Source organism: Sphaerodactylus townsendi, linkage group LG05 (genome assembly GCF_021028975.2).
Source record: "Sphaerodactylus townsendi isolate TG3544 linkage group LG05, MPM_Stown_v2.3, whole genome shotgun sequence".
NCBI lineage: Eukaryota > Metazoa > Chordata > Lepidosauria > Squamata > Sphaerodactylidae > Sphaerodactylus > Sphaerodactylus townsendi.
The window spans coordinates 11,680,598-11,704,826 of record NC_059429.1 but is presented as its reverse complement, the minus strand read 5'-3'; the positions used below and the strand labels follow the sequence as shown (position 1 = coordinate 11,704,826).

The 24,229-nt window shown below is 57.9% G+C and overlaps 2 protein-coding genes across 3 annotated transcripts; one reads left to right on the top strand and one right to left on the bottom strand.

The window, feature by feature from the left end:
- Positions 1-2,866: 2,866 nt before the first annotated feature.
- SF3A2 (splicing factor 3a subunit 2) lies at positions 2,867-6,394 on the bottom strand. 2 transcript variants are annotated; one of them, XM_048497187.1, is made up of 4 exons: positions 6,241-6,394; positions 4,905-5,071; positions 3,120-3,191; positions 2,867-3,025 (listed from the first exon to the last, which is right to left on the bottom strand). In XM_048497187.1, the coding sequence occupies exons 2-4, from the start codon at positions 5,028-5,030 to the stop codon at positions 2,975-2,977; spliced, it is 249 nt and encodes an 82-aa protein (XP_048353144.1). In that variant the 5' UTR covers positions 5,031-5,071; positions 6,241-6,394; the 3' UTR covers positions 2,867-2,974. The 2 variants fall into 2 exon arrangements, with proteins under 2 accessions (XP_048353144.1, XP_048353143.1); XM_048497186.1 differs by having other exon boundaries at positions 2,869-3,025; positions 6,167-6,315.
- On the top strand, positions 6,328-14,729 carry PLEKHJ1 (pleckstrin homology domain containing J1). The gene is made up of 5 exons (XM_048497185.1): positions 6,328-6,514; positions 8,325-8,392; positions 9,988-10,054; positions 12,216-12,306; positions 14,567-14,729. The coding sequence occupies exons 1-5, from the start codon at positions 6,421-6,423 to the stop codon at positions 14,637-14,639; spliced, it is 393 nt and encodes a 130-aa protein (XP_048353142.1). The 5' UTR covers positions 6,328-6,420; the 3' UTR covers positions 14,640-14,729.
- Positions 14,730-24,229: the final 9,500 nt, after the last annotated feature.

The window sequence follows — 24,229 nt, the reverse complement described above, 5'->3', positions numbered from 1 at the left end:
GGGGGGGGGGTGGGGGGGGGGGGGGGTGGGGGGGGGGGGGGGTGGGGGGGGGGGGGGGTGGGGGGGGGGGGGGGTGGGGGGGGGGGGGGGTGGGGGGGGGGGGGGGTGGGGGGGGGGGGGGGTGGGGGGGGGGGGGGGTGGGGGGGGGGGGGGGTGGGGGGGGGGGGGGGTGGGGGGGGGGGGGGGTGGGGGGGGGGGGGGGTGGGGGGGGGGGGGGGTGGGGGGGGGGGGGGGTGGGGGGGGGGGGGGGTGGGGGGGGGGGGGGGTGGGGGGGGGGGGGGGTGGGGGGGGGGGGGGGTGGGGGGGGGGGGGGGTGGGGGGGGGGGGGGGTGGGGGGGGGGGGGGGTGGGGGGGGGGGGGGGTGGGGGGGGGGGGGGGTGGGGGGGGGGGGGGGTGGGGGGGGGGGGGGGTGGGGGGGGGGGGGGGTGGGGGGGGGGGGGGGTGGGGGGGGGGGGGGGTGGGGGGGGGGGGGGGTGGGGGGGGGGGGGGGTGGGGGGGGGGGGGGGTGGGGGGGGGGGGGGGTGGGGGGGGGGGGGGGTGGGGGGGGGGGGGGGTGGGGGGGGGGGGGGGTGGGGGGGGGGGGGGGTGGGGGGGGGGGGGGGTGGGGGGGGGGGGGGGTGGGGGGGGGGGGGGGTGGGGGGGGGGGGGGGTGGGGGGGGGGGGGGGTGGGGGGGGGGGGGGGTGGGGGGGGGGGGGGGTGGGGGGGGGGGGGGGTGGGGGGGGGGGGGGGTGGGGGGGGGGGGGGGTGGGGGGGGGGGGGGGTGGGGGGGGGGGGGGGTGGGGGGGGGGGGGGGTGGGGGGGGGGGGGGGTGGGGGGGGGGGGGGGTGGGGGGGGGGGGGGGTGGGGGGGGGGGGGGGTGGGGGGGGGGGGGGGTGGGGGGGGGGGGGGGTGGGGGGGGGGGGGGGTGGGGGGGGGGGGGGGTGGGGGGGGGGGGGGGTGGGGGGGGGGGGGGGTGGGGGGGGGGGGGGGTGGGGGGGGGGGGGGGTGGGGGGGGGGGGGGGTGGGGGGGGGGGGGGGTGGGGGGGGGGGGGGGTGGGGGGGGGGGGGGGTGGGGGGGGGGGGGGGTGGGGGGGGGGGGGGGTGGGGGGGGGGGGGGGTGGGGGGGGGGGGGGGTGGGGGGGGGGGGGGGTGGGGGGGGGGGGGGGTGGGGGGGGGGGGGGGTGGGGGGGGGGGGGGGTGGGGGGGGGGGGGGGTGGGGGGGGGGGGGGGTGGGGGGGGGGGGGGGTGGGGGGGGGGGGGGGTGGGGGGGGGGGGGGGTGGGGGGGGGGGGGGGTGGGGGGGGGGGGGGGTGGGGGGGGGGGGGGGTGGGGGGGGGGGGGGGTGGGGGGGGGGGGGGGTGGGGGGGGGGGGGGGTGGGGGGGGGGGGGGGTGGGGGGGGGGGGGGGTGGGGGGGGGGGGGGGTGGGGGGGGGGGGGGGTGGGGGGGGGGGGGGGTGGGGGGGGGGGGGGGTGGGGGGGGGGGGGGGTGGGGGGGGGGGGGGGTGGGGGGGGGGGGGGGTGGGGGGGGGGGGGGGTGGGGGGGGGGGGGGGTGGGGGGGGGGGGGGGTGGGGGGGGGGGGGGGTGGGGGGGGGGGGGGGTGGGGGGGGGGGGGGGTGGGGGGGGGGGGGGGTGGGGGGGGGGGGGGGTGGGGGGGGGGGGGGGTGGGGGGGGGGGGGGGTGGGGGGGGGGTGGGGGGGGGGGGGGGGGGGGTGGGGGGAGGGGGGGGCGGGGGGGGGGGGGGGCCGGGGGGGGGGGGGGGGCGCGCGTGGGGAGGGGTGGGGGGTGGGTGCAGGGGAGGGGGGGGGGGGGGGGGGGGGGGGGGGGGGGGAGGGGGGGGGGGGGGGGGGGGGGGGGGGGGGGTGGGAGGGGCTGATGGGAATTGTAGTTCCTGAACATCTGGAGAGCCGCAGGTTCCCTACCCCTGGGCTAGCGGTTATATTTAGATTTAGATTACATTGCCGTGCCGTCCTAACTTGTGTTTATATATATTACTCCCATGGGAGAATGTAAACAATTTTTCCAAAACATTTTGTTACTGTTTGTAAAATTATAAAATTATTTTGGTTACTTACAAGTAAATTGCTACTCCAGTGGGAGAACTAATTTTTTGAAATCATTATTGTAGCCTGTTGGTACAAGTTTTCTTCATTTTCAGCATGGCCAATCGGCCACGCTGGCAGGAGCTGATGGGATTTGTAGACCATGAACTTCTGGAGAGCCGCAGGTTGCAGACCCCGGATTTAGACTTTTTAAAAAGGTCTGAGCAAATTCGTTGTGGAGAGGTCTAGCAACGAATGAGTATCGTGGCAAACTGAATACAGTCACCAGGACTGCAGACAGTGTACCTGCGATGGCTGGAGGTACACAGAGCACGCTCGTTGTACAACCTGGGACCTTCCTACTGACCACTGTAGAAAGAGTGAATGATTACATGACACGGTCCCTTCGGAAAGCCAAGTACGGATGAGCAAAGCCCACTCTTCAGGCAAGTTACCCAGTGCTACTGGATGTTTATCAAGAGATGCTACTGTTACGCAGTCCTCTGAAGTTCACTGGAGTTAAATGAACTGTAGTGAGGTTCCCTGAAATGCACTGGATGGTTTAGGTTGTCTTTTTGAACGATCAATAGAGAAAGCTTTTAGTTGAGGGGATTTTGCAACGGGCTCCATTTCCCCTAGATACGCCTCTGCCTGGAGGGGAGGGCAGAAGGGACTGCCGGCTGCGCGCCTAGATGGTGGGGGCAGGGGAGTCTGCCATCCCTGGCCTCGGAGAGCTGCTTTTATAAGCACTGAGGCCGGGGGCATGGCTTGGAGAGGCGTGGCCCAGCCCCCGAGCCCCCCCATTAAAAAATCTATACATACGTCACTGCATCTGAGCAAGGAAAAAAAATAATTAATTTTGCAAGCACACTACTCTATGTTCTGGGATCCGCTCTGGAAGTAGAGAAAGACACAAGAAACATGGATCAGGCAACCATGCTCGTGGGCTCATAACTTACAAATTAGTCTGGTGCTTTTTCCCCTGGGTGTGCGCCAAGTAGCTTCCCTGCAGAAAGAGAAAAGGGAGGAGAAAATTAATGGCAACTTCGAATGGAAGGTGGGACTGGGAAGGGTCCCAATTCACCAGCGCAGAACCGTACCTCATTGTTGTGCAGCGTCAGGCAAAGCTTGCATTCGTACGAACCCAGGTGGTTTTTCATAAAATAGGGATCCTGTCGGAGAAATCAAAAAAGAGTCCATGTCAGGTCTTCGTTCCCTGACACTTAACAGGTTTCCAAAATAGCAAATAAATTAATACATTTGAAATCTTAATGAGTTCCGCAGGGCCTGTAAGACTGAGCTGTTCCGCCGGGCCTTTGGGGAGACTAGCCGCTGATGCCCCCCCCCCCTTCCTTATAACATCAAGTGGATCCTGCCGCCCCTTCCCTTGGGGTTTTTAAGGGAATTGATAGTAGGTGCCATCTTTTATGTTGATCTTAATAATGCTGCATTTTAATGGGGTGGGGTTTATATTTTTAGAGCCTGCATTAACTGATATTTAACGGATTTTAATCTGATATATGTGCTCTATTTTATATGTTGTTCACCGCCCTGAGCCCTCCGGGGGAGGGCGGTATATAAACCTAACCAATCAATCAATCAATCAATCAATCACTCAATCAATCAATCAATCAACGAACGAATGAATGAATAAATAAATAAATGCAGGAGAATCTAACAGTGCTATTGGAAGCTTTCCAGAATCTAACAACAGTGGCACAGAAACTTAAACATTCAAGCTGCAGTCAATTAAAAAAAACCTGACAAGAGTCAACAAAGACTTTGGGGTAAAAAACCCCCCAAAATTCTGAAAAAACCATCAGGTTGGGGGTCTCATGGACAATGACACAGGAAGTGTTCCAAAAACAATAGAGAAGGCCCTGTCCTTGGTGGGAAAGTAGTTCCCCCCCCCCTTGCCCTGAATGGAGAAGAATGCTACACATAGTCTCTGATGCCAACTGTAATTTTAAGGGCAGGTGTGTCGATGAGCAGCGGGTCCTTTCAGTACCCCAGCTTCAGTCTGTTCATGGGAGAACCAGCACCCTCAGATTTATACCCCACCTTTCTTTCCTGTAAGGAGACTCAAGTGGGCTTACAAGCACTTTTCCCTTCCTCTCCCCACAACAGACACCTTGTGAGGTAGGTGGGGCTGAGAGAGTTCCGAAGAACTGTGACGAGCCCAAGGTTACCCAGTGGGAATTTAGGAGTGCGGAAACACATCTGGTTCACCAGATAAGCCTCTGCCATTCAGGTGGAGGAATGGGGAATCAAACCCAGTTCTCCAGACTAGAACCCACCTGCTCTTAACTTTGCATTTCAGTTAGATCAGGTGGGATTTTTCCTATTTTAAAACCTGCAAGAAAATCTCAGATTTCCAAATCAATCCTGTCCAGACCCTGCCTCTACTGTTTTCCTGCCTACAACATGATTCAAGGGTCCTTTAGTACAACAAATATGATTTGTTCAATCGTTTTCACGCAGAGACAGCTGTAAAGCACCTATCTCTCCTCCTTGCATTAGCCCAGTGGTGGTGAACCTTTGGCACTCCAGATGTTATGGACTACAATTCCCACTAGCCCTTGCCAGCATGACCAATTGGCCATGCTGGCAGGGGCTGATGGGAATTGTAGTCCATAACATCTGGAGTGCCAAAGGTTCGCCACCACGGCATTAGCCCATTGTTTTATTTTGGCAAAAGCTTCGTTTGTCACCCCGAATGTGCCAATGAGAGTTTGGAAAATAAGCTATGATGCAAATTGAATATTTAAAAATGTACACATTAAATGTCAGAAATGAGAGCCCTTGGGGCCACGTGTCAGGGTCTTCAGCATTTAACACACAGCATTTAATTGCTTCCTGCCTTCCACATTATACAAGAAATGCACCTTGTTGATATCGATGGTCTCCAACGCCAGCTGCCTTAGCCTCTCTCTGCGGTCTCGGTTGCTCTCTGATGCTGAGGCGACACCTCCGCTTCCTGTTTTACCTCCCGGACGGTGCTGAAAATCCATAGCTGATGCTTTTGTGCTTCAATGTAACTGAGGAGAAAAGACTGGGTGGGGTGGGGTGGGGGGTGAAAAGAGTAACTTTTAAGCTCAGGTAAAGTTGGTTTTAAATGAAGAATATGAGAACGGTCCTGCTGGATCAGGCTAGTGCATCTATCTAGCCCTGCATCAAATTCCACACAGTGGGCAACCAACAACGTGAGAATCAAGTCGCCTCCTAACACTGATATTCAGAAGTTCAATGCTTCTAGATGTGGAGATTCCCCTCAGTCCCAGCCTCCATGAATCTGCCTAATCCCCTTTCAAAGGTATGTATGCTAGTAGCTATCACTACACTTGCTTGTAGTGAATTCCACAAGTTAATTACTCATAGAGTAAAACAAAACAAAAAATGTACTGTTGAAGGCTTTCACAGCCGGAATCACTGTGGTGTTGTGTGGTTTCCGGACTGTATGGCATTTTCTCCTGATTTCACCTGCACTCTCTGAAGATGCCAGCCACAGATGCAGGTGAAATGTCAGGAGAAAATGCTACTGGAACATGGCCATACAGCCTGGAAACCACATACCACAAACCAAAAAAATATATTTTTGTCCATTTGGAATGTATTGCCCATTAACTTAATTGGAAGCCCCAGGTTCTACTATCATGGAAGGAAGGAAAAAGTTATCTTGATCCACCTTTTCACTCCACACCCAATTTGATAAACAGGTTTGTTGTGCAGAAAAACAGGGAATACGAACATCAGCTACTTCAAAGTAAAATGGGACAAGATCAACGGATGCAGACAGCCCTTCAAGAGACCATCACCTGGAGGCCTTTAGGAAACTTTATTAGTGTATTTCCACTGCCTGTTCTTTTTTCTCACTGGCAGGGGCTGATGGGATTTGTAGTTCATGAACATCTGGAGAGCCGCAGGTTGCAGACCCCTGCATTAGACCAGACTGAGGCCCCTCTCTTCCCCAAACCCCGGTTCCCAATAGGGTTGCCAACCTCCACTCCTCAACCCCGATTCCCCATCCCCAGGTACATCGCAAGCTGGAGGTGGCAATCCCATGTGGCAGGCGGGGAAAGGGGCCCGGCCTTACTGAGGACCAGCGGGGTGGGGAAGCGTTTTGCAACAGGGAACCCCACCCCCTCACCTGCCCTCCGAGGGGCCCCGCGTCGCTTCTCCCGCCTCTTCCCGCTTCCAACAGCGAAAGAATCCAGCACACACCAAAGAACGCAGCGAACTTCCCGGTCAGATCAAATGCACTTCCGGGTGAAGTTGTGCCAGCGAGCGGAAGAGGCGGGCGTTAGAGCAGGCCAACGACTAGGAACCCGGAAGGGAGCGCCCTCGCGCGGGCGGAGGCGGGGGGCACTATCGAGCGCGAGGCGGCCAGAGCGGCCGGGAGCGATGCGGTTCAACGAGCGGGAGCTGCTCTCGCTGTCGCGGCAGCCGGCCGAGAAGGCGGCCGAGGTCCTCATGCGGGCCCCCAAGAAGGGAAGCGGTGAGGGGCGGGGCGCGTGTTGTCACTTCCGGCTTGGGGAGCATGGTGATGAGGGACTGTTCAAGTTGCTAGTCCTTAGTGCGTCTTTTCCCCAGTTTTAGTATTTTCCAGTCTATTCGAGTATAGTAATCATTATAATAAGAATATTAGTAATGATAACTAGTATTAGGAGCAGCAGTGTCATGGGAGGTTAAGAGCTCGTGTATCTAATCTGGAGGAACCGGGTTTGATTCCCCACTCTGCTGCTTGAGCTGTGGAGGCTTATCTGGTGAACCAGATTAGCTTGTGCACTCCCACACACGCTAGCTGGGTGACCTCGGGCAAGTCACAGCTCTTCTGAGCTCTCTCAGCCCCATCTACCTCACAGGGTGTTTGTTGTGAGGGGGGAAGGGCAAGGAGATTGTAAGCCCCTTTGAGTCTCCTACAGGCGAGAAAGGGGGGGATAGAAATCCAAACTCTTCTTCTTCAAACTCTTCTAGCATTAGTAAGGATAATTAGTAATATTAGTAGTGATAGTAATAAATTTGGTGTCCTCAGTACAAAATGAAGTTTCCACGTAGCTGCCTTTTTTTTGGGGGGGGGGGAGGGGGTCTGCTTCAGGGTTTTCGATCTGTTCCCATCCTCCCTGTTAAATCCACAGGGTCTGGTGGGGAAGAAAGGGTTGCCAGCCGTGGGTTGGAGATTTGTGGGGGAGGGTTTGAGGAGGGCAGAGACTGCAGTGGGGTGTAACACCATGGAGTCCATTTTCCAAAGCAGCCCGTTTCCTCCGGGTCAGCTGATCTTGGTTATTTGGAGATCTGTAGTAGTCTCAGGAGATCTCCAGGTGCCATCTGGAAGTTGGCACCCCTGGAGAAAGGGGCTTCCGGGCAGTTTCCAGGCTGAGAGGCAGGAGCTGGGTAAGCAAACGAACTTTTGTTGTTTTGTATCATCAATAACTCTACAAGAAGGGCATGTGAGTTACTGGGACTAGTTAGAATAGCAGTGATAGGAGGTTAAGAGCTGAGACAGCTAATCTGGAGGAACCGGGTTTGATTCCCAGCTCTGCCGCCTGAGCTGTGGAGGCTTATCTGGGGAATTCAGATTAGCTTGTGCACTCCCACACACGCCAGCTGGGTGACCTTGGGCTAGTCACAGCTTCTCGGAGCTCTCTCAGCCCCACCTACCTCACAGGGTGTTTGTTGTGAGGGGGGAAGGGCAAGGGGATTGTAAGCCCCTTTGAGTCTCCTGCAGGAGAGAAAGAGGGGATATAAATCCAAACTCTTCTTCTTCTCTTCTTAACCACTTTTCCCAGCCCCACCTTACTCCCTCTTACATTTATTGCAGCTATAAATAAACAAGGAAAGAGGCTGCAAAACCCATCATGGGCCAGAGATTATTCTTTAACTAAGCCACCAGACCCAAACTGCCCAGTCCTCTTTACCAGAGCAGGGTTCGGGCCTGGGTGGTGGCAGCGAAGGGATCGGTTTGCTTAAAAGCATCCATTTGATGCTTGCCTTTATAACTGACTGTGTAAATATTAGATGCTGTTTGGCATCGCTGACACCTGGTGCCATTTATTGCACTAACAACAATAATGTCATCTATCAGAGTTATTAGCTCTCAGTTGTTATTTCCTCCTTCTCCCCCTGATGTTATGACTATCCTCCAGTCCCTAGAGAGGAATTTATTGGGAATTCTGCCCTTGGGACAGAGCTTTATCTGTGGAGCTAGTTTCCCTGTTTGTGTGTGTGTGTTTTGCAGCTTTGTTTTTCCGAGGCGTGGGCTGATAAGCGTACTGATGACTGAACAGCTCCTTTTCTCCTCTTTGCAGTCCTGAAGAAACGCCTCGTGAAGCTGGTTGTCAATTTCCTTTTTTATTTCCGAACGGACGAAGCAGAGGTAAAATGGCATTTGCCCCGTCTTGCAGTTGTTTGCAGCAAGAAATGCTTTTGAGGCATCTTTCGGTTAGCAGTAGCGTGTACACAACGCGTGTGGTGTGGTGTAGTGGTTGCATTCTTGGACATACAACTGTACAGAGATGTTTTGGGGTTCAAATCCCCACTCAGCCATGAAGCATAGTAAATCACTTTTGACCTGTCACCCACCCTCTACTTCCCCTTCCTCACCTGATTGTTGGCTGTTGTTAGAAGACTTATGTCCCCCTGAGCTCCTTAGAGAAAAACAGAATTTTAAAAGTATTGTCGAAGGCTTTCACGGCCGGATTCAACTGGTTCCGGTGGGTTTTCCGGGCTGTGTGGCCGTGGTCTGGTGGATCTTGTTCCTAACGTTTCGCCTGCTTCTGTGGCTGGCATCTTCAGAGGTGTATCACACAGGGAAGTCTGTTACACAGTGTCCAGACTTCTCTTATAACAGACTTCTCTCTATGATACACCTCTGAAGATGCCAGCCACAGATGCAGGCGAAACGTTAGGAACAAGATCCACCAGACCATGGTCACACAGCCCGGAAAACCCACCAGAACCAGAATTTTAAAAATTGGAATAGGGAGAGATTTATATGGCTGAACATGTGGAGCTCCTGTGCCTAAGTCTGGAAGCGCAGCCCTGTTGTGATATCAGAGCAGCTAAGCCAATGGCAGCCAAAGCGTCCACGAGATCAGCACAGACTACTAATATTAAAAATTGTACCAACGTAAGATAAACCTCCATCAAAACTGGCAATCCATCTAAATCTCTGGCTCTGTCTGCAGCCCATTGGTGCTTTGCTGATATCAGAGCAGCTAAGCCAATGGCAGCCAAAGCATCCACGAGATCAGCATAGACTGATATCAGAGCATAGACCAGTGATGGCGAACCTTTTCGAGACCGAGTGCCCAAATTGCAACCCAAAACCCACTTATTTATTGCAAAGTGCTAACACGGCAATTTAACCTGAATACTGAGGTTTTAGTTTAGAAAAAACAGTTGGCTTCGAGGTGTGCCTTACTCAGGAGTTAAGCTTGGTGGTAGTCAGTGGCTTTGCTTTGAAGCAACCGTGCAACTCTTCCAATGGGTGACTCACGACCCTAGAAGGGTTTACTCAGAAGCAAGCCCCATTGCCAGCAACTGAAGTTACTCCCAGGTAAAGGATTGCGCTTTAGTTCTTTGCATGAAAATCAGTGGGGTTTAACAGCGCTTAACAGGGTTACCTACACTGCTTCCCCAAAACTAGGTCTTAGGTTTAATGCTAATAATCGAGCCCAGCGGCCCAGGCCAGCCTAGATGTGTGGGGGAGGGGCACTCTGTTTGCGCGTGCCCACAGAGAGGGCTCTGAGTGCCACCTCTGGCACCCGTGCCAAAGGTTCGCCACCACTGGCATACACTGATAGATATATCAGATATATAGATATATATAGATATCAGAGCATAGACTGATATCAGAGCAGCTAAGCCAATGGCAGCCAAAACGTCCTCGAGATCAGCATAGACTACTAATATTAAAAATTGTACCAACTTAAGATAAACCTCCATCTAAATCTCTGGCTCTGTCTGCAGCCCATTGGTGCTTTGCTGTTGGAACACTGCAGAATCCACCAAGAAGAAAACAATGTTTTTTCCATTGGTGAGTATTGGGTGGAACCGAGGGGGTGGGGAGGGAAGAGACTCGAGGATGTGTGTGTCACAGGACACTCTTCTGGGAAATGTGTGCAGTTTTCAGTGGAAAGGGGTCGGGAGTCCGAGGGAAGATGGGTTCGTTGGTGGTCAGAGGGGGGTGATACCCTTTCACGTGATTTCGACTGAGTTGCGACAGCAAGACTTGGCCCCAGATGCAGCTGCCCGTCGTGATGCTGCGTGAGTCTCAGAGACATAGAATTGCAAGGGAGTCCAACAGTACAGGAAATGCATTGCCCTGGGTTTGCTTATTTGCTCTGGATTTGCTTATTTGCCTTCTAGGTCAGCCTTCCCCAAGCAGGCTCATTGATAACATCATAAAACAACACTTTACAACAAACCCATAAGATTACCATGAAATGTCCATAGTATCTGGCCACTGTGGAATCTGAGGATAAAGCAATTGAAACCAGTACTCCCCCACCCTCAGATACCTTCATCAGTCATGTCAGGGGTAAAGGGAGGGAGATGGGGGGGAGGTCAACAGGTTAGAAAACTGTTGCTGTCCTGAACTACAGGAAAGGGATTTGGGCATCTTAGTTGATAGTTCCATGGGAATGTCAACTCAATGCATGGCAGCTGCGAAAAAGGCAAACTCTATGCTGGGGATCATTAGGAAAGGAGTTGATAATAAAACTGCAAGGATTGTCATGCCCTTATATAAAGCTGTGGTGCGACCGCTCTTGGAGTACCGTGTTCAGTTCTGGTCGCCACATCTCAAAAAGGATATCGAAGAGATAGAAAAAGGGCAGAGAAGGGCAACGAGGATGATTGAGGGACTGGAGCACCTTCCTTATGAGGAGAGGCTGCAGCGTTTGGGACTCTTTAGTTTGGAGAGGGGACGGCTGAGGGGGGATATGACTGAAGTCTATAAAATTATGCATGGGGTAGAAAATGTTGACAGAGAGACATTTTTCTCTCTCACAATACTAGAACTCGGGGGCATCCATTGAAAATGCTGGGGGGAAGAATTAGGACTGATAAAAGGAAACACTTCTTCAGGCTACGTGTGATTGGTGTTTGGAATATGCTGCCACCGGAGGTGGTGATGGCCACTAACCTGGATAGCTTTAAAAGGGGCTTGGACAGATTTGTGGAGGAGAAGTCGATCTCTGGCTACCAATCTTGATCCTCTTTGATCTGAGATTGCAAAGGCCTTAGCAGACCAGGTGCTCGGGAGCAGCAGCAGCAGAAGGCCATTGCTTTCACATCCTGCCTGTGAGCTCCCAAAGGCACCTGGTGGGCCACTGTGAGTAGCAGAGAGCTGGACTAGATGGACTCTGGTCTGATCCAGCTGGCTTGTTCTTATGTTCTTAACTATGAACCTGCTATTGAAGTACACTGGCTCTGATTGTCCTTGCGGTTGATAGCCATCTAGTCTCCTTTGCAGGTTGGCTAATCCCTTTTTCCAAAAGCTGTCTAAACTAGCTGCTAGTATCATGTGGTGGGGAGTTCCACAGCTGTCAACTAATTATGCTGTGCAACCCTGGTAACAGTATAAGCTAAAGGAAAGGTAACCCCGAGCCTTAGTCTAAATCAAGCTCTTCCCTTGCCCACTGATACCTGGCTCCACTCCGTATTAGCCAAGGCTTTTCTTCCAAGCTGAGCTCTAGGGGAAAGCACTGTCACTTCGTTTCTCTCATTCGGGGAAAAAAGAGAAAGAGGAGAGGACTGCCTAGTGGGCAGAGGCAGCCAAGGCCATTGTCACCGTGTACATGGGATTCTTGGGTTTGAATCTGCCCTCTCGGTTTCTCTGGGCATAACCCTGCAGCTCTCCCTTGCCCAAAGCAAACATTTCCTGTTAAAAATAAGTGCCTAAATGGGGAGAGAGAACTTGCCTCCCTCACAAGGAGCTTAAACTTGAATTCCAGTGCCGTGACCTGGGTTCAGATCTTGCCACCGCCTCAAGCACATGTCGCGGCTTCAGGCCGGTCTCTCAGCCGAATTCCTGCCTCATAGTCTTGCAGGGTTGCGGGAAGGTTTCGCAACAAGATGCTGTTTGCAAAACAGGAAGAAGTCTCGCAATTGTATTCTCCAGCAGCGGAGGCAGAGCTGAGGCACGCCAGAGGCACCTTTCACAAAGGGGCGGGTGTTTGTTTTTGCCCTGCCAGGCTTCCTCGAAGAACCCGACCGAAAGTACTACTTTGAGTGCGACACGGCCGAGCAGTGCCAAGAGTGGGTCGAAGTGCTGAAGAGAGCCAGGTGAGGTTTTCTGTACTGGGCCTTCATGATGCCGGCGGGAGAGAAGGAAAGACTCTTGCTTCTGAGCTGCAAAAGAACATACCGAGTAAACCCGAAGCCTCCTTCAGTGCTCTCATCCTCCTCTCATAACCGATGCACGATAAGGGGGGGGGGGGCAGCATCTGCACCCTAACGGAGCGAGGGGAGGGAGGGGTGGCATGCAAGGGAGGGGGCCAGCATCTGGACATGGCCCACCCACCCTAACGGAGGGAGGGAAGAGAGGGGTGGCATGCAAGGGAGGGGGCCAGCATCTGCACATGGCCCACCCACCCTAACGGAGGGAGGGGAGGGAGGGGCGGCATGCAAGGGAGGGGGAGGGGGCCAGCATCTGCACATGGCCCACCCACCCTAACGGAGGGAGGGGAGGGAGGGGCGGCATGCAAGGGAGGGGGAGAGGGCCAGCATCTGCACATGGCCCACCCACCCTAACGGAGGAAGAGGGGTTCTGCAGCTGGTAAAGCTGCCCCTGCGTCTTACTAAGAATTGGAAGGTTCCAGACCCCACCTGGCCAGGAAGGTCATTGGTATCCTCTTTGCCTGGCCTACCTCACAAGGTTGTTGAGAAGGGGAGAACCAGGTCCACTCATTTGAGCATGGAGGAAGAACAGGATACAGAACTGTAGCTATATCCTGTCCCTGGAAAAGGTGATCAGTTGAGGAGCAGCCGCTGAGAAAACCGAGTGCTTCCGCTTTAGGATATAGTCCTGAACGAATATAAGAATTATCATTCGTTTTTACTTGTTGCCTTTGTCAAAACCACTATTTTGTGCATAAGTCGATCCAGGTAAGGGAGTCTTGCAGCCCTCTACTCCTTCAAGCGGATTGGAGGGGGGGAGCAGAACTGGGTAGACCCTAGGACTGGGTAGACCCTCTTTCAAGCGGATTGGAGGGGGAGAGCAGGACTGGGTAGACCCAATTGGCCATGCTAGCAGGGGCTGAAGGGAATTGCAGTCCGTGAACATCTGGAGTGCCATAGGTTCGCCACCACTGCCCTAGGCCCTTGGTGGAGCATTCTACGACAAAGAAGGTCCAGCATGTTGAGTTCTGTGGCAGAGGAATATACAGCCCTACTGACACCTTTTTCTGAGACAGGCCTCTTGGTGTGCTGCCAAAGGAGGTTGGCCCTCCAGCCCCCCCCCCCCCCCCCCCCCCCGGGAAAGAACAGCTTCCGGTTGGTTTTCTGTCTTTCCTAGAATTCTTAAGGCCCAGTGGTAAAGGCAGCTTGTTTTGTCCGGCATCTTTTCCAGCGCTTCGTAAAACATGGTCTTGGGTGGTGGGTTTTGCACTAAAGGCATGGCCCTCTTTTGGTGAAGCTCTTTATTTCGAGCCCCAAGGCCATAAGCTCTGGCTGGCGTCCAGATGAGCGGTTCTGCACTCATTTGCAGCTGTGGAATACTATGTTCTCCCCTGCCGTGGAAGCCCATGGCACTCCCACCACCCACTCAAAAAAAAATCTCTGGTCCAGTGGGACTCCCTGGAGAAGGACTGGTGGTGGGATTCAAATAATTTAACAACTGGTTGTTTACAAGCACCATTTTAGCAACCGGTTCTGCCAAAGTGGTGCGAACCGGCTGAATCCCACCACTGGTGGGAGGGTATTTTAATCACACAGTGCTGGCAAAAATCCTAGCCTGTTTTTTTAAAAACAAAAGGATGAGGAAAAAGGACCATTAAAGAACTTTCCAAGCAAAGTGTAGGGATGGCCTGGATTGGTGTTAGGCAGTGGTGGTGAGCCTATGGCAACTCCAGGTGTTCACGGACTACAATTCCCATCAGCCCCTCCCAGCATGGCCAGTTGCATGGGGCTGATGGGATTTGTAGTCCATGAACATCTGGAGTTGCCATAGGTTCGCCACCACGGGTGTAAGGCATAGGTGTCAAACTCGCGCCCCTCCAGATGTTATGGACTACAGTTCCCATCATTCCCTGCCAGCGGCATGCTGGCAGGGGATGATGGGAACTGTAGTCCACAACATCTGGAGTGCTACGAGTTTGACACCTGCAGTGTAAGGGCTTGGTTCCTGAAGGGTCCCCACATTGGGTTTTTCTTCCCCCTTTCTAACAAAAGTGCTGAAATCATACGGAAGGGCTGGGGAGAAGTGTGCCCATAGCTGCATTTTGGCTTCTCCTAGTAGTTGCTTGCTAGACACCCACCTCCATCTGTTCCCCTTCCTCGGTTGAGCTTGAGGTGACACCCCCCCCACCCTCCGGTTTAATTTCAGAACAACTCTGGGAGGTAGGCCAGGCAGAGCGCAACAGGCCCAAGAAAGCTCCGTGGCAGAATTCAGGATTTGAACTCGGCTCTCACTGCTCCCCCTTCCCTTGCACTCTTTTGGGCTGCTGCATGGACACTCCTGCCCTGTCCCCTCCGAACCTTCTGCCAGTCGCCAGAGTCCCTTGGTTTCTGTTCATGCTGCTTCCCATGCAGCTACGAGTTCATCACCGAACCAGCTAGTCCTTCTGTCGGAGATGAGTCCCGGAGGATGTGGGGAAGGTGAGGAGGGGGCTGTAGGAGGCGTTCAGCAAAAGGGAGGGGAGGTGGGGGCCAAAGTGGAAATTCCCAACCTGGCGGAGCCAGCCAATGCCTGTCCAGGAGAGGCCGTTCGTGGGTTATTACCTCCGACACAAAGCAGTAAAATGACCTGAAGGGTTTTTCTCTGCACGCTGAGCTGTGGGTGACAAAGGTTGCTTGGTGCATTGGAGCAAATGCAGTTAGGGTGAATCCAGCAGTGATTCGTGTCTGGGCTGGAAGTGAATTGGGAGCTCTGCTGCCAGGTGCATGCCTGCTTGAAGCAAGATGTGCACCCCTCGCCCAAAGGTTCGATCGACAAGACCCGGCAACTGTCATGAGGAAGCAGGGGACAGCAGAGTCAGATTAGGGCACTCGGAAGCCATCCTTGGAGGTTTGCTTGCTTCCGGGGAAGCAGGCAGAGAGGCACGGCCTTCGCTGGTGCTCTGGGGGTAGCAGCAGTGGCGTAGGAGGTTAAGAGCTCATGTATCTAATCTGGAGGAACCGGGTTTGATTCCCAGCTCTGCCACCTGAGCTGATGGAAACACATCTAGGGAATTCAGAGTGCCTGTGCACTCCCACACACGCCAGCTGCGTGACCTTGGAGCCTAGTCACGGCAGGGGCTCCTCTCAGCCCCACCTACCTCACAGGGTGTTTGTTGTGAGGGGGGAAGGGCAAGGAGATTGTCAGCCCCTTTGAGTCTCCTGCAGGAGAGAAAGGGGGGATATAAATCCAAACTCTTCTTCTTCTTCCTCGCAACCTCCTCTGCCAAGCCACCCATCCTCGGTCCTTTTCTCTCCGCCACAGGATCCTTTGGAACAGTACGGCATCTCCGAAGAAGCTCGTTTCCAGCTGGGCGCAGGGAAGCTGTGAGCCTGAACTGTCAGCTGATGTTTAGCCCCCTCCCCCTGTTGGCTAAGAGGACTGAATGACCGAACCTCCTCAGCGGGATGGGGGCGGCTGTACGCAGAATTCTATCCATGCGATATTCTCCTGATGGTTTTTGCCTCCAAGCAGGGGGAAATTTTGTAGGGTTTTTTTTAAAAAAAAGAATACGGAAATCTTGGCTCCAAACACCCCCACCAATCTAAGTGCTCACTAATGCTGTTGCTGACTTGGGGCCTTGCTTCCAGTCCTTGGTTGGAAAAAAAACCTACCTCGTTATTCACCTTTAAATATGTATACGCTTTGAGTGACAGTTTCCAAATTGTGTGCATGGAGAAGTCAACAGACCCCGTAGACCCAACCGTGATCAGATGCCTGCTGCAGCACCGGCTGGTTCAACTGTTCAGATTTTGGCAGGGGAAACAAAAAAATGGGGCTCCTAGTTGCTTCTCTGCATGAGTCTCTGTCCTAGACTGGCTTTCACCCTGAAAGAAGGCTCATCTAGCCGAGAGTCAGGCAGACACTTAAATGAGCGAGGCCGTTCCTAACACCTGACGTTTTGTTGCAGAACATGAAAGACTGAATGCACCTATAGTTCTAAGCCTGAGCTGCTCAGAAATTTGGGATGTGGCCAGCTAGCTCAGCGAGCTGACGATGGGGATTTGGGTAGGATGTAGATCATACCCCTCACAACCTTGTGCATCGGGTCTAATAGCCCCCGTTTCTGTCAGCTTGTCGAACCGGATATAGAAAGCACGGCAGTGTTCAAACAGCGCAATTCTGGTGCTTTACTAGACTGGAATTCGTGGCTGGCCCTGTGCACCACAGCCTATCTCTCAGTGTTGGCACCAAAATGGGCACAGCTGGCTTTTGGGGGGTGGGGCCTTGGTGGCATCACCTTACTTAGCGAGCCCAGCCCCCCACCTCCCTTAGGTCTTCTTGTTGAATGTACGTAACAGATGCTGTGAAATTTTTGTGGGCATTCAGAAAGCTTACCTGACCTTTTCCAGAGAACGACTGATCAGCTCATCGCTAGTGGGTGGTTGGCTAAAGCAAAGCTTTGGGGGCGTCAGCATTATCTGCTTGCCTCCAGAGTTCCTTTGGGGCTGCCACGTCAACGGGCAACCACTACTGCTGTACACCGGAATGAGAAAGGAACCTGTGCGTACCGTGATTTTTCTTGTCCTTCCAAATAAAAACTGTTCGTTTTAATTTACAACAGGTGTGGAATATCATCATTGAGAGCTGGTGGAGTGTTGCGGCTGGGAAGGCGGCAATTTTCCTTGCTGTGTTTTTTTTTTTAAAAAAAACCCAAAATGCAGAGACTTGATGCAGAAAAGTCCGTTCCCGGTATTAAAAAGGCTACTGCTTGGGCCGCCCTTTCCCCCGGGGGGCCCATACAAATATGAAGTCAGGGGAACAAGCTCTCCGTTCCCATCCCTGCTAGTCAACCTGTAAAAACTCTCTCTGGAACTTGGGAGAAAAAACACACACAAAAAACCAAGCTTGCTTTAGCTCAGTTCTGACTATAAACCTATATGACGACTGAGGCTGAGATTAAGCTTGGGAGAGCCACTCTTATCTCACCTCAATCTCGGGTTCTTTTCCCTCCTATTGACTCCAAACCAGCTGATTCAAGGATTTATTGTAAAAGTTCAAAACAAAGAAATAAAACATAAATGCAGTAAGAGATTGCTCAACTGGTTACATTACTTTTAGTTCTTTGTCCCCATTCCGGGAATCTCTTACTGGCTAGGAAACTAGCCAAGCGCTCTGGAGCTGAAGTAGTAGGGGACAGTCAAAAATCAAGTTGAACAAGAAATCATTTGCTGGTTCATCTAGCCCAGGGCTCTGCAATCTGTGGCTCTCCAGAATTCATGGACTACAATTCCCATCAGTCCTTGCCAGCATGGCCAATTGGCTGATGGGAATTGTAGCCCATGAACATCTGGAGAGCTGCAGGTTGCAGACCCCTGACCTAGTCACACATCTTCTTTCTTACAGCGGCCCACCTGATGTCTCGAGGAAGTCTCAAAACTACCGACACTGAGTAGCTTTTGGTCCAAGCAGACTGCCTTGGAATATGGAAGTTCATTTCACTATTGTGGCTGGATAAAACTTACCTCTTCTCCAATACCCATCCCTCCTTTTTTTAAAAAAAGCGAGTCATTCTCTAGCAATTCGTCCTCTAAAAACTGTTCAGTACTCTTCAGAAAGATGCAAACACTACAACAATGGTACAGTATTAAAATACATACATTTTTAATATATAAAGACAAACTTCAAAGCCTTTTTTTTCCAAATTACAAATTGGGGTGAACTGCGCATGGGAACTGGGGGCGGGTGGGGAGATCAAAAGTGGAGGAGGTTAGGTACCACCCCCTAACAAAATGTTATGCAGTGCAAAGAATGGGAAAGGTGGTAAAATATATATAGATAAAATTATTACATACATATATACATACATGACAGAAGATTTCATGTGAGTTCTACGGAAGAATGACATTGAATTTATGGAACAGGTTATTTTTTTAAAAAAAAAACCCCAAGATATGTTTGATGAGAGTGGATCTTTAAATAATTTTCGTGGGCTAATGAGTACAAAGCAATTTCCTATTCCCTAGGAGATGAAAACATCCCATAACCACCACCTCTACCAAAATGGGTACTCTCTGAAAATCCATTTACAAATGGATTTTTTTTTTACATTTTAGAAATTAATTCCTGAGCAATAGCAGTTTCCGTCACTGAACCGAATTCCTTCATCGCCTCTTCCCGCTCAGCAAGGCAGACGTTTTTGACTCCTCTTAAAGAACAGAACACCAGAACTTCTCTTGACCGGCTTCTCTGCAGCCTCTCTCAAAAGGACCCAAATGCTGGGACTTAGCGGAGTTGTTCTACCTAACTCTCCTCTCGCTGTTTCAGAAATCTCCACTAACGGAGCCTGACTTCAATAGTTTGCTAGGACCTTCCTTAATAATGAAAAGGATTATTAATTGGAGAAGGAAGTGGGCGAAGGTACTTGAGGGTGTGTTTTTCATACCACAAAAAAGTCAACCCCCACCCCCGCCCCAAATTTTTCAGTTTTAAACCAAGCTTGTAAACTTCTGTTCATCTGGGCGGAGTTGAGAACCCTTTCAAGCAAACCTTTTTTGTTGGATTCCCTGCTCCAATATTCATTTCTCAGGGGCCCAAATATCTAAAAGGTGGGCAACTAAGTTTCTGCAGGATAGTGCTGATAACTTATTCGTAAGGCCGGTTTGAATAGAGTTGTTTGTAACCAGGGCATTTTGTTTCCAATTGTGTTATTCTGTAATCATGCACAATTGGTGTGTGTGTGTGTGTGGGGGGGGGGGGGGGGGGGGACCAAAAGCACCTAAATGAGTTTCTCATCTATGAAACGCCCCCCCCCCCCCCGCCCCCAGCCATCAGATGAAGACATGCTTTCTGTGAAAGCCCCCCTTCCTGGATTCTTTTAAACCTGTGCTTTAAAGCGAACTAGAATCTTATATAGGGTTGACTAGAATCTTCTCTCGCAAATGCCACTGCGGCACCGCTTCCCACGGGGGGACGGCCTCTCTACCTGCCCCCTGACAATACTCCACTGTAAGCCACAAAGCCGTCCTATGTGCTGCTGCTGATCACCACAACTTCGTGACAAAAGTCCCTTAAAAAAATATTTTCTTTTTGCAATATACCAGTGTGCTTCTGGGTCAGGCCTAAAGGAACAAATGAGTAGCTTTGCTGGAAAACACAGAACAAACGTTGTGTATTTGACAAGTTGTGCACTCCCCCACTACACAAGAGACGGAAAAGCTGCCAGTAAACTCATGCACCGAGGCTCTGAAAACAATCCATGCATGAGCTTTGATTTATTTCCTGTTGCTTCCTCCCCTCCCTGCCCCCCGACAACACACAAAAAGACCGGCAAAGCAAATATTAGAACCTACGTGAAGGAACCGGGTTGTTTTGTAAAGTTGGTGGGAAGAATCAAAGAGACAGTGATGAATAAGACGGCGACTTCCAGGCTGGCATAGGCATCAAGACAACCGGGATGGGGGAATAGCACCATATTCCGTGTTGGAGTGAGGTTTTAAGGAATTGCAGTTGAACAGGTATAGAAACCCCCCCTTCCTCTTGAAAATACATTAATGCCCCCAGATCTTTGATGGAGAAGCACCAGCCTCCTTCCCTGGTGTATGGAGCCCAGGCGGCATGCCAGGCACAAGGAAGGCTCAAGGCAAAATCAGTCAAGCCCCTCGCTTTGCTGAGTTTTTCAGTTAGCACCTCTGAAGTATAGCAGGGCCAAGACCTCAAAGAAGAACAAGGTCAGTCACACAGGCAACTGCTACAAAACACGCTATGCTGACATTACTCACTAACTGAACCTCCCAGTCCCAAGACATAGGAGATTCTTTTTTCCTAAAACACCACAATTTTCATGAATGCTCACGCCGTGGTATGAAGAGCTGAAGAGTCTCAAGAGCTAAAAAGGGCAAAAAAGAACGGCCCTTGGTCAGTTATTTGGAAGGGGCTACTTTGCCGGAACAGCCGGCGTTTTGCGAACCAAAGATCTCCGTCGGAAGCATGGCGAGGGGGTCAGAAATCCACCACAGAACAAGGCAAAGCTTTAGGCAGGGACATCCCAAAGAGGCGCTGGACTCAAAACGGCTTTTTGAACAGCTAATTAAAAACAGCCGATGCGTTTCCTAATACTTCAACCCCTTAAGAGTTTGCCCCAGTTCTGTCAACGACAGCAGAAGGCCCAACGCAGCTGCCAGCGCAAGAAGAGGCGTGCAAAATGCAAGAAGAGGCGTTCTTAAAGAGAAGACCTGACGTGAAGCTGCGCGAAGGGAGGGGCTGCAGAAAGGGAACGGGGCACAAGCCACCTCCCCTCGCCCGGCCCGAACGGCCCGAAAACTGGGAACGAGAGGGCCAACTCCAAGCAACCCAGCAGTCCAGAACATCTACACCCCATCCTCTTCCCCAAGTAATACCAAAAGCCACCCATCGCGCCCCACCGTTCAGCTCTCCAGAGGCTGAAAGGGCATCTCAAAGCTCTTGTTGCCCACTAAGCCCCCCGCCCCCTAGGATTACATGACCTTGCTGCCTTTTGCACAATGCAAAAAAGAAAAAAGAAAGCACTGCGCGGTTAAGAAAACCCTGAAAGTGATTCAGCGACCAGGGGGGAACCCTACAGAGACCTGCTGTCTAAAGAGAAGAGAGCTGGTGATCGAGGGCAGGCTGACGTTGAGAAACTGGCTCAAGATTTAGCCCTCTGCTGTAAATGCTCGCCACTAAACGGCAGAAGGGATGCAGCACACAGAGCCTAGCTGAAGTTCGTAACACACACACACACCCCCGTCAAGAAGCCAGGGGGTGTCTTTATTTTTACCACGTGCTGTTGCGCTGGTGCACAGGTGTCAAACTCACGGCCCTCCAGATGTTATGGACTACAGTTCCCATCATCCCCTGCCAGCATCATGCTGGCAGGGGATGATGGGAACTGTAGTCCATAACATCTTGGGGGGGGGGGGTGGGGGGGGGGGGGGGTGGGGGGGGGGGGGGGTGGGGGGGGGGGGGGGTGGGGGGGGGGGGGGGTGGGGGGGGGGGGGGGTGGGGGGGGGGGGGGGTGGGGGGGGGGGGGGGTGGGGGGGGGGGGGGGTGGGGGGGGGGGGGGGTGGGGGGGGGGGGGGGTGGGGGGGGGGGGGGGTGGGGGGGGGGGGGGGTGGGGGGGGGGGGGGGTGGGGGGGGGGGGGGGTGGGGGGGGGGGGGGGTGGGGGGGGGGGGGGGTGGGGGGGGGGGGGGGTGGGGGGGGGGGGGGGTGGGGGGGGGGGGGGGTGGGGGGGGGGGGGGGTGGGGGGGGGGGGGGGTGGGGGGGGGGGGGGGTGGGGGGGGGGGGGGGTGGGGGGGGGGGGGGGTGGGGGGGGGGGGGGGTGGGGGGGGGGGGGGGTGGGGGGGGGGGGGGGTGGGGGGGGGGGGGGGTGGGGGGGGGGGGGGGTGGGGGGGGGGGGGGGTGGGGGGGGGGGGGGGTGGGGGGGGGGGGGGGTGGGGGGGGGGGGGGGTGGGGGGGGGGGGGGGTGGGGGGGGGGGGGGGTGGGGGGGGGGGGGGGTGGGGGGGGGGGGGGGTGGGGGGGGGGGGGGGTGGGGGGGGGGGGGGGTGGGGGGGGGGGGGGGTGGGGGGGGGGGGGGGTGGGGGGGGGGGGGGGTGGGGGGGGGGGGGGGTGGGGGGGGGGGGGGGTGGGGGGGGGGGGGGGTGGGGGGGGGGGGGGGTGGGGGGGGGGGGGGGTGGGGGGGGGGGGGGGTGGGGGGGGGGGGGGGTGGGGGGGGGGGGGGGTGGGGGGGGGGGGGGGTGGGGGGGGGGGGGGGTGGGGGGGGGGGGGGGTGGGGGGGGGGGGGGGTGGGGGGGGGGGGGGGTGGGGGGGGGGGGGGGTGGGGGGGGGGGGGGGTGGGGGGGGGGGGGGGTGGGGGGGGGGGGGGGTGGGGGGGGGGGGGGGTGGGGGGGGGGGGGGGTGGGGGGGGGGGGGGGTGGGGGGGGGGGGGGGTGGGGGGGGGGGGGGGTGGGGGGGGGGGGGGGTGGGGGGGGGGGGGGGTGGGGGGGGGGGGGGGTGGGGGGGGGGGGGGGTGGGGGGGGGGGGGGGTGGGGGGGGGGGGGGGTGGGGGGGGGGGGGGGTGGGGGGGGGGGGGGGTGGGGGGGGGGGGGGGTGGGGGGGGGGGGGGGTGGGGGGGGGGGGGGGTGGGGGGGGGGGGGGGTGGGGGGGGGGGGGGGTGGGGGGGGGGGGGGGTGGGGGGGGGGGGGGGTGGGGGGGGGGGGGGGTGGGGGGGGGGGGGGGTGGGGGGGGGGGGGGGTGGGGGGGGGGGGGGGTGGGGGGGGGGGGGGGTGGGGGGGGGGGGGGGTGGGGGGGGGGGGGGGTGGGGGGGGGGGGGGGTGGGGGGGGGGGGGGGTGGGGGGGGGGGGGGGTGGGGGGGGGGGGGGGTGGGGGGGGGGGGGGGTGGGGGGGGGGGGGGGTGGGGGGGGGGGGGGGTGGGGGGGGGGGGGGGTGGGGGGGGGGGGGGGTGGGGGGGGGGGGGGGTGGGGGGGGGGGGGGGTGGGGGGGGGGGGGGGTGGGGGGGGGGGGGGGTGGGGGGGGGGGGGGGTGGGGGGGGGGGGGGGTGGGGGGGGGGGGGGGTGGGGGGGGGGGGGGGTGGGGGGGGGGGGGGGTGGGGGGGGGGGGGGGTGGGGGGGGGGGGGGGTGGGGGGGGGGGGGGGTGGGGGGGGGGGGGGGTGGGGGGGGGGGGGGGTGGGGGGGGGGGGGGGTGGGGGGGGGGGGGGGTGGGGGGGGGGGGGGGTGGGGGGGGGGGGGGGTGGGGGGGGGGGGGGGTGGGGGGGGGGGGGGGTGGGGGGGGGGGGGGGTGGGGGGGGGGGGGGGTGGGGGGGGGGGGGGGTGGGGGGGGGGGGGGGTGGGGGGGGGGGGGGGTGGGGGGGGGGGGGGGTGGGGGGGGGGGGGGGTGGGGGGGGGGGGGGGTGGGGGGGGGGGGGGGTGGGGGGGGGGGGGGGTGGGGGGGGGGGGGGGTGGGGGGGGGGGGGGGTGGGGGGGGGGGGGGGTGGGGGGGGGGGGGGGTGGGGGGGGGGGGGGGTGGGGGGGGGGGGGGGTGGGGGGGGGGGGGGGTGGGGGGGGGGGGGGGTGGGGGGGGGGGGGGGTGGGGGGGGGGGGGGGTGGGGGGGGGGGGGGGTGGGGGGGGGGGGGGGTGGGGGGGGGGGGGGGTGGGGGGGGGGGGGGGTGGGGGGGGGGGGGGGTGGGGGGGGGGGGGGGTGGGGGGGGGGGGGGGTGGGGGGGGGGGGGGGTGGGGGGGGGGGGGGGTGGGGGGGGGGGGGGGTGGGGGGGGGGGGGGGTGGGGGGGGGGGGGGGTGGGGGGGGGGGGGGGTGGGGGGGGGGGGGGGTGGGGGGGGGGGGGGGTGGGGGGGGGGGGGGGTGGGGGGGGGGGGGGGTGGGGGGGGGGGGGGGTGGGGGGGGGGGGGGGTGGGGGGGGGGGGGGGTGGGGGGGGGGGGGGGTGGGGGGGGGGGGGGGTGGGGGGGGGGGGGGGTGGGGGGGGGGGGGGGTGGGGGGGGGGGGGGGTGGGGGGGGGGGGGGGTGGGGGGGGGGGGGGGTGGGGGGGGGGGGGGGTGGGGGGGGGGGGGGGTGGGGGGGGGGGGGGGTGGGGGGGGGGGGGGGTGGGGGGGGGGGGGGGTGGGGGGGGGGGGGGGTGGGGGGGGGGGGGGGTGGGGGGGGGGGGGGGTGGGGGGGGGGGGGGGTGGGGGGGGGGGGGGGTGGGGGGGGGGGGGGGTGGGGGGGGGGGGGGGTGGGGGGGGGGGGGGGTGGGGGGGGGGGGGGGTGGGGGGGGGGGGGGGTGGGGGGGGGGGGGGGTGGGGGGGGGGGGGGGTGGGGGGGGGGGGGGGTGGGGGGGGGGGGGGGTGGGGGGGGGGGGGGGTGGGGGGGGGGGGGGGTGGGGGGGGGGGGGGGTGGGGGGGG

What these genes read in the sequence shown, in the direction of transcription:
- PLEKHJ1 (XM_048497185.1), top strand. Translation starts at nt 6,421, where the DNA reads ATGCGGTTCAACGAGCGGGAGCTGCTCTCGCTGTCGCGGCAGCCGGCC. An exon ending in GGCCCCCAAGAAGGGAAGCG is followed by an intron (nt 6,515 to 8,324) that starts GTGAGGGGCGGG and finishes TCCTCTTTGCAG; the next exon opens with TCCTGAAGAAACGCCTCGTG. An exon ending in GAAGTGCTGAAGAGAGCCAG is followed by an intron (nt 12,307 to 14,566) that starts GTGAGGTTTTCT and finishes GTTTAATTTCAG; the next exon opens with AACAACTCTGGGAGGTAGGC.
- SF3A2 (XM_048497187.1), bottom strand. Translation starts at nt 5,030, where the DNA reads ATGGATTTTCAGCACCGTCCGGGAGGTAAAACAGGAAGCGGAGGTGTC. An exon ending in AGACCATCGATATCAACAAG is followed by an intron (nt 3,192 to 4,904) that starts GTGCATTTCTTG and finishes TTTCTCCGACAG; the next exon opens with GATCCCTATTTTATGAAAAA. An exon ending in TGACGCTGCACAACAATGAG is followed by an intron (nt 3,026 to 3,119) that starts GTACGGTTCTGC and finishes CTCTTTCTGCAG; the next exon opens with GGAAGCTACTTGGCGCACAC.